Source organism: Pediculus humanus, genomic scaffold (assembly GCF_000006295.1).
Source record: "Pediculus humanus corporis 1103172107650 genomic scaffold, whole genome shotgun sequence".
In the NCBI taxonomy this organism is placed as follows: domain Eukaryota; kingdom Metazoa; phylum Arthropoda; class Insecta; order Psocodea; family Pediculidae; genus Pediculus; species Pediculus humanus.
In genome coordinates this window covers 195,297-203,856 of record NW_002987260.1, presented here as the reverse complement: position 1 = coordinate 203,856, position 8,560 = coordinate 195,297, and the positions used below count along the sequence as shown (strand labels likewise).

Sequence of the window (8,560 nt, the reverse complement as noted above, 5' to 3'; positions counted from 1 at the left end):
TCCCCCCCCCCGCCCGCGTATTTTTCTCTCTCTCTCTCTCTCTCCCCTGAAAAAAAGAAATTATAAATTTTTTTTTGAACTTTGCTTTATCATAAAATTAAATGGGGCCCATTAATTCTAACGGTATTCGATCCGATACGAAATAGAAGTAGTAAATAATTAAATAATAATAATAATAATAATAATAAAACTATTTTCTTCTCTTCGCGATGTTGTTGTTGTTGTCGTTATTACTGTTATTATTACTATTTTAATAACGAATCATTATTAATAATAATAATAAAAAATCATAATAATAATAATAAACGTTAATTACGAGAACTAGGTGAGAAAATGTTGTTGTTGTTGTTGTTGTTGTTATTGTTATTATCATTATTATTATTAATAACAATATTTAATATTTTTTTTATTATATTTTTTTGCCTTGTTTTTATTTCAACATCATCTCACCATTCATCATCACGTTTATTTAATAATTCAAACAACGTCAGAGACGTTACTTTGCTTTTTATAATTATTATTATTATTACCATTATTGGAGAACGAACAAACAAACAAACAAACAAACGAACAAACACATACATACATATATATATAAAATATTTTTAATAACGTTTCGACTCATTAAAAATTTAAAAATTAATATAAAAAAAAAAAAAATTTCGTATTCGCTAAGGTTGTTAAAAAAAACCGTTTCGAATTGATATATACCTGATTCGTTTCCACAAAAGGTTTGAGAGGTTTCCCCCTCCCCCTCCCACTTCCTCCCCCCACGGTTTAATTATTATCGATCCTTCTTATTCTTCTTGTTTTTAAACGGCAAATTTTTTTCAATAAAATTATCATTTATTTATCATTCGTACGTAAGCAAACGAGATAATATTTCGAACCATTAGTTAGTTATTTTATTTATTATTATTATTATTATTTATTTATTTATTTTAAATCGCGCGAGCCTGTACGCCATATTTTTTTTTTTTTGTAGCAGATTGATTTATTGTTTAAATTTTTGAATAACCTTAATTTTAAATCATGACGTTAACGCACAAGGGCATTACGTGTTAAAATTAAAGCTTGAGTTTTTTTTTTTTTTTTTTTTTTTTTTTTTTAATAAAATGCAATTACGCATGGATTTTTTTTTCGATTATCGAGAAAATTTTTTTACGCATATGTACGCACACACACACACACGCACAAATAATAATAATAATAATTTTTTCGGTAACTTTTACTGCAACCGACCATCATTAATTATTTTTTTTAATTTTTTTTTGTACGATGTGCGATTAAACAATTTTGCCCCCCGGGAAATACGTTTTGTGCCATTGCAAATTTTTTTTTTTTTTTACTATGTAATAACATTGGGGGGAAAACAATAATAATAATAATAATACTAAAAGTCATGGGTTCTTGACAATAAAAAAAAAAAACTTTAGTTTTTTTTTTTTTTTGCGAATCGAAGCACGTATTTTTTTTTTCTTTAATTCAACGGTCAAGATTACATGGCGAATTTCCGAGAAACATTGTTTTTGTTTTTAAATTAATAATTATTTGAATTGGTAATAATTTTTTTTTTGTTCATCTCCCTTTGTATTTGTAATAAAACAAAAAAAAAAAAAAAAACGAGTACCGAGTATTTTGATATACACGTACGAACTTTGTTCCCATCTAGCAAACAAGTCTACGTATTTTTTTTTTTTTGTTCTTCTCCCCAAACGATTTCGACCACCTCTGTTACATTAATAATAATCACGAACCGCAGATACCAAAAAAAAAATTTATTCGAAAATTATTATCATTCGAAACGATTCGAAATCATCACCGATAATGCGGTAAAAAATAATAATAATAAAAATATCTGCAAAGTTTCGAACGTGTACTCATTTTTTTTTTTTGTTTCCCACCGCCATGTTTGCGATCGATACCCATGAATACCCGTGAAAATAATAACCATCGTGCAAAAAAAAAAAGGAAAATCGTAATGAAAAAAAGAAAAATCTCCCTGAAAAATCCCTGCTATCCCCCTAAGATTTATCAAATCTTAAGGATTTCGAAAAAAAATAAATAAATTTTCACGATTTCATTTTTGTGAGTTTACAAAACTCCACGTGTCTTTTCCCCTTCTTCGAACGAGTATTCAAAGTTTTTTTTTTTTTATAAACTAAATGAGTAAATTACTTTCTTTAACGACATAATGCATTTTCGTGCATAATATAATTTTACGACGACACTTTCAGCATAATTGTATAAGCACAACAAAAAAATTCCCTTCCGCCTTCTTCTCAACAACAACAACAACAACAATAACAATAATAATAATAATAAATTTCTGTTGCCCTGTCCTAATTTAGTCTCGTCAAATTTCATAATTTCTATTTGAAATAATATTCTATTGCCACGAAAACTCATCTAAAAAAAATGAATGCCTTAAAACTTATGTTACATATCGAAAAAATAATAATTTAGAAAAAAAACTAACACGTGGTGGTTTTATTTTTACTCACTCACGTGTCACTCAACAACACACACACACACACAACCTTATCATTTAGGTAACCCATTTTCTTTTTTTTTTTTTTCCTTGTCTCCTTTCGGAAAAGTAAGTAGTAAACGTGTTTAAAAAAAAAAAAAAATCCCGGGAAATAATAATCTCCCCAACATCATTTTGACGAAGAAAAAAAAAATAATAATAATAATAGTAGGAGTCGCGTAGTATTTAGAACACAATTTTTTCACGATTGGAAAATTTTTTTCTTTTTTTTTTAGGGACTAAATTTAACTTTTCCTATCAATTTCCGGGTGTTAAAAAATTAAAAATTGGGTTCAGATAAACTTTGACCTTGCCTTAAAAAAAAAGTGCGTGTGGAATTTGAAGAAAAATATTACATAATAATAATAATAATAAAAACAGATTTTTTTCAATTTAAGTTTTCTCTCTCTCTCTCTCTCTCTTTTAAAAACAAAATAATTTTTCGTTATTTAAAACATGTCGTTCGCATGTAAAAAAAAAACAATAAAAACAAAAACATCGCCGATCGTTAACGACGAACAAATAGTAATAATAATAATAATAATAATAATGAAAATAACAAAAAAACGCAAAAACATTGAAGAATGAATACCATCGCGCAGCGTAATTGAAAATAATAATAATAATAATAATAATAATAATAATAATAATAATTCGTACAAGGACGAGTGTAAGGAGAAAAAAAAAAAAAAAAATGATTTTAACTTGCTGAAGAAAAATGAATAGAATTATTATTATTATTTTATTTTATTTTTTTTTTCGGGTTTTGAATTTCGTTTTGACCCAAAGGGCGGTGACCCATAGTAAAAATAGATTCTAGTAACCGCTGGAGGCTATTTTTTTTTTTGGAGAATAATCTTGTCCGGCGAGGCAATTTTATTCCAGCATAAAAATGTCATAACAATCGCCGCTCACGAAGATAAGAGAGAGAGAGAGAGAGAGAAAATCTATTTTTATCACACCCGAAATCCTTTAAAAAAAAAAAAAATTAAAAATATAAAAAATAATAATAATAATAATGAGGTATAATTACGGTTGAATAATAATAAAATTTAAAAAAAATGTTTAAAAATAATTTTTTGAATATTTTTTATTAATCGGGTGTGACACGCCATTTTATTAAAATTTTTAATCGAAAATTTGAAAATTTAAGACTCGTATGACGTCATCGCGAGTTTTAAATACGAAACGATTTGATTTTTAAAAGAGTAAAAAAAAAAAAAAATATTAATAAATGTAACGGAAGCGAGTTTTTTTTTTTTTGTTTTTTGCAAATATTAAATTGACATTAATCAATCTTAACCCTTTAAAAAGAAAACTATCATCGACCCCATTTTTAATCCCCCCTCCCTCAATTAATATAAGTTGATTTTAAGGGTGAATTCCATTAACAAGGAAACTTAATATTGTGTGTGTGTGTGTGTGTGTGCGTGTGTGTTGACTATATTGAAAAATCGTGTTTATGTGATAACCCCCACAGTTAGTCGGTTAGTCATTTGGTCGTGATTTATAAACAGGCAAATATACGTCTTGTTAAATTTAAGGCTTGAAATAATTTTTTTTTTCAAATTATAAACTCTAAGAATTGATGATTGGGCCGTTGTTTGGTTTATTTACATGCATTGTCGTCATCATCATCATTATTATTATTATTATTTTTTTTTTTTAGTCTCTATTGTGAAAAATCAAAAGCATCATCGCTATTTTTAATTGAACGGTAACACCCACATTTAAAAAACGCGAAATTTTTAGAGAATGCATTGACGATAAGCTAAAAAAATTGTTTTTTTTTTTTTTTTTTTCTGTCGTGTCTGAATAATTAAATAAATAAAACAAATAAATATTGTTTAAAACTCTCAAATAAATAATCGTAATTAATTTTCATTTAAAAAAAAAAAAAAATTATTAAAAACGTATACGTTAAATTATTCTTTGATATTATTTAGATTGAATTGTTAAACAATTGTTATGATAAAATTAATTACGATTTTTTTTAATTTACGTTCCCCTGCCCTGGCAAACTAACATTAATCGCATTACTAAATTACGAAAATGTTTCCAACAGGGAAATAAAGTTAATTTTTTGATTATTAATTACTTAAAGGAAAGTTTTCTGGTACTTATATCAAATCGAAATGCAATAGAAAATATTTATTAAAGTTCTTACCTGCCCGGAAATCATGTATACTAAAACGATTCCTAATGACCACCAATCGACAGCATGACTATATGATTTCTGTTGCAAAACTTCAGGAGCTGAAATTTAATTTAAAACAATTTTTTAATTAAATTAAGTTCATGCTTTCTTTTGTTGAACAAAAAACTTTTTAATTGTTCTCTTTTGAATAAATAAAAATAAAATATAATTTCAGCCATTTTATTGTCACACATTTATATTTAAGTCGCTTACCAATATACTGTAAAGTTCCACATATTGTATTGGTTCTCATTCCATATTTTAACCATTTTGATAAACCAAAATCTATTAGCTGAATATGTCCATCGCTATTTAATAAAATATTCTCTAATTTTAAGTCTCTGTATATAATGCCAGCATTATGTAAAAAATCTTGAAAAACAAAAAAAAACTGTATGTTAGGAAAAAATCAAAAGAAATTTTTTTAATTTAAAAAAAAAAAAAAAAATGGCTCACCAAGTGCCATGGCTAATTCAGCTACATATAACTTGACAATGTCCAAAGGTAAAAAATTTTTTTCTTGAAGTAATTTAAATAATTCTCCCCCTGAAATGAACTCGCTAACAATGTACAATTGTTTTCTACTTTGCCAATGATAAGGGCAATGTACAATAAATGGATTATGACCAATAACTTTTTGAATTTTAACTTCTTCTTTGACTTGATCGATTAAATTATTTGCAACCAATTGAGCTTTCGAAAGAACTTTCATAGCATAAATTTTATTATCATCGTTCTTTTTTACTTGATACACATTACTAAAGGCTCCTGAAGAAATAGTTCCAATAATAGAAAAGGAATCTTCAGTCACATCTTCTCTTATTTTAAATTCGGGAAGAAATAATGATTCAAAAAAAGGCACAGGCCAATTGGTTTTTGATAAGCTTAATGGACTTAGTGTTTTATCTTTCCACCTAAAAAAAAAAAAAATTACTTGTAGTGCAATTAACTGCCAAAATTGCTTAAAAATAGTTTTAAATATGGTAATAATAAATATTCAATCAGAATAAAAAAGAAGATTTAAACAAATGAAAAAACTAATGGTTTGAATTTATTATAATTAAATTTTAAAAACCTTTACCTCCCACTTTGGGGTATTATGTATCAGCACTTGTTAAAGCACATGATATACAAAATATATCATTTACTTTTAGTAACCTTTTTGTAGTAAGAATTACCATGATAATTTTTATTGAATTAAGAGAAATACACATATACATAAAATATAATAGATTACAATGTCCAAACAGTAATACATATAAAAAAAAGAAATATTTTTATTAACATACTTTCTTTTGGAAAATCTACCCCAAGGCCGTGTGAAACTGGAGAATGAGGAACTCGAGTTTTGGCTTGATAGACTAAGAGCATCTGTTTTTGGGTGAATAACAGATTCGGAAACACTGACCTGTTAGAAAATCTGAATTAAATAATGATCATAAAAATAATTGGAAAAAAATTTTTTAAATAAGCACTTGCCTCGTAAAAATTTGGTCGGTTGACATTGAGATATTTTACAAGTGTATTATCATCCAGTCCATTGTTTAAATTGACTGAATTTTGACATGAATTAGACTTTCGAAAAAGGTTTCCCATGAAACATAATTATTTAATTATCAACGAATAACGAATTTCATAAATTTTATAAAAATAAAATTTCATTTATTTGTAAATTTTATTTACATTCCTACTAAATACGACCGTTGTGAAATTAATGGTTTTTTTCTGCAATAAGTTGGCCAAATTGATTTTAGTAAAAGGAAAGTCTTCTGCTAATTTTTTTTTTTTCAAAGAAAAGAAAAATGTCTGTACTAAAGCATCAGCTGTTACTGCGAAATATTTATACAAATAGAGCTGTTTTAGATTCATTAAAAGAGCCATTAAAAGTTGAAGGCATAAGTAAATATGCAGGTAAGCAAAATACTAAAATATTTTTAATGAAATTTTTCGGTTTATAAACTTTGAATTATTTATTTTTTTGCAGAAACTGCATCTTTATGGAAAAAAACATTTATTTTTGCATGTATCCCCATTCTGGCTTTGTGTACTTTCAGTGTAATGATTGAAGAACATCCTGAACGCCCTGAATTTGTTAAATATTCTTACCTAAGAATTAGAAAGAAGAAGTACCCATGGGGAGATGGTAATAAAACTTTGTTTCACCATCCACATTACAATGCCCTTCCTGACGGTTATGAAGAATCAGAGGAATCTGCAAAGCATTGAAAAATATCGTTGTAAAAACAAGGGTAGAAATTGTCTTATTAATATAGGCAGATGTAGAAAATTAATTTTTTCATTACTTTAATTTCTAAATTAATTTTTATGGTTAAATTTTATAGAGAAACTTATCTTCTTTTTTGCTGCCTGTATAATTTATATTTACAAATACATAGCTTAACTAATTAAAAATTGATTTTTTTTTTATTTATACTTCTTATTATACACTAAAAGGAAGTTATGAATTAAAAATAAATATTAAAACCATTAAAATAAAAGTCTTTATTTTAAAATTTTAAAAACCATGAACATCACCACCTTTTCTATAATCTGCATTAGCAAAAATTGATTCGTTATACTTAGCAACTGCGCATACAACTGATGATCGATTTCTAGGCCTATGAACTTCATGTCCTAATTTTTGTAATCCTTTTATAATTTGCTAAAAATTAAAAATAAATGTACAATTTGTTTTACATTACTAAAATAAAAACATTAAAATAAAATTTTATTACATGAAGAATGCCATATTCATAACTCAAAGTTTTAGGAAATAACTGATGATGAATTCTACTGGCATCAACTGCAGTCTTAATATCTTCTCCAAACCAAAGATGACGTATTATTACCTATGAAAAAAAAAATTCAATTATTTAAATATTTTAAATATCTTGAAATTGATATTACATGGCATTTCCATAATTTATTTACATAAGCCACTGAAGTGGTAATCTTTGTTCCTCCAGCAGCTCCGACAACTAATCTTACATCACCATTTTCATCAACTAATATTGTTGGACTCATCGAGGAAAGAGGTTGCTTTCCAGGTTCTATTTTGTTAGCTTCTGCAGGTGGTAAATTAAAAAAGTTTTTAAGATATTTCGATGAAAAATCATTCATTCCACTGTTTAAAATTATTCCTGTGTTTTTAGATGTCACACCAGCTCCAAAACTAATGCCACATGAAAAAGTTTATTTAGTTTCATTTTGTATTTTTCCACGTTTGTACGACCTAAATTTTATTGATTTCATTTGATTTTTTATTATACATACTATAAGTTAATTGTGCTTGTTGCAGAAACAGCATCGCCATCGGGCGAAATGACTGATACATGTGCTGTGCCATGATCGTCTTTATTTACAAATACTGCTCCATAATAACTAGGATCGTCATATGTAAAATTGTCGTTTATTTTTCCCCGGAGAGTTTCCCCAACTGATTTATCAGTAAAGTCATAAACTAACTTTTGAAAAAAAAAAAAAAAAAAAAAAAAACAAAAAATTTTCAAATTAAGCTTACTTTATAGTTATTTAAATATTTTTTGAACAAACAATTTAAGTTCAAACTGTTTAAAAAAGTTTGTCAAAAATTATTGAAAATTATATAGAAAAAGAAAATGTCGAACCAACCTTGGTAGTATTAACAAACCGTGGATCCCCCAATTCTGTTCTTTTAGCAAAAGCAAATTTAAATGCTTCTATTATACGATGATAAGTCAAAACTGTTTCATCAATGGTACTTATACTTTTTTCACTAAAATGATACCCGTCTAAAATATTAAGTATCAGAGCTAAAAGTGCTCCACTTCCAGGCGGAGGAACGCTATACATTT

General features: G+C 26.6%; 3 protein-coding genes across 3 annotated transcripts in view; 1 reads left to right on the top strand and 2 right to left on the bottom strand.

The window, feature by feature from the left end:
* Positions 1-4,655: 4,655 nt before the first annotated feature.
* On the bottom strand, positions 4,656-6,323 carry Phum_PHUM274860 (serine/threonine-protein kinase, putative; the record flags this gene model as incomplete). The annotated part of the gene is made up of 6 exons (XM_002426727.1): positions 4,656-4,786; positions 4,941-5,099; positions 5,184-5,633; positions 6,017-6,088; positions 6,136-6,147; positions 6,203-6,323. 6 exons carry the CDS (start codon positions 6,321-6,323, stop codon positions 4,656-4,658), a joined length of 945 nt encoding a protein of 314 aa, XP_002426772.1.
* Positions 6,324-6,529: 206 nt separating this feature from the next.
* On the top strand, positions 6,530-7,133 carry Phum_PHUM274850 (the record flags this gene model as incomplete). Its single annotated transcript, XM_002426726.1, has 2 exons — positions 6,530-6,638; positions 6,712-7,133. 2 exons carry the CDS (start codon positions 6,530-6,532, stop codon positions 6,951-6,953), a joined length of 351 nt encoding a protein of 116 aa, XP_002426771.1. The 3' UTR covers positions 6,954-7,133.
* Positions 7,057-8,560, bottom strand: part of Phum_PHUM274840 (gamma-glutamyltranspeptidase 1 precursor, putative) — a gene marked incomplete at both ends in the record, with an annotated part of 5,378 nt that continues 3,874 nt past the window's right edge. The window contains 6 exons of the mRNA XM_002426725.1: positions 7,057-7,094; positions 7,263-7,376; positions 7,486-7,576; positions 7,659-7,899; positions 8,001-8,191; positions 8,358-8,550. Of these exons, the coding sequence (XP_002426770.1) occupies positions 7,057-7,094; positions 7,263-7,376; positions 7,486-7,576; positions 7,659-7,899; positions 8,001-8,191; positions 8,358-8,550 (868 nt within the window). The remainder of the gene's footprint in view (positions 7,095-7,262; positions 7,377-7,485; positions 7,577-7,658; positions 7,900-8,000; positions 8,192-8,357; positions 8,551-8,560) is intronic.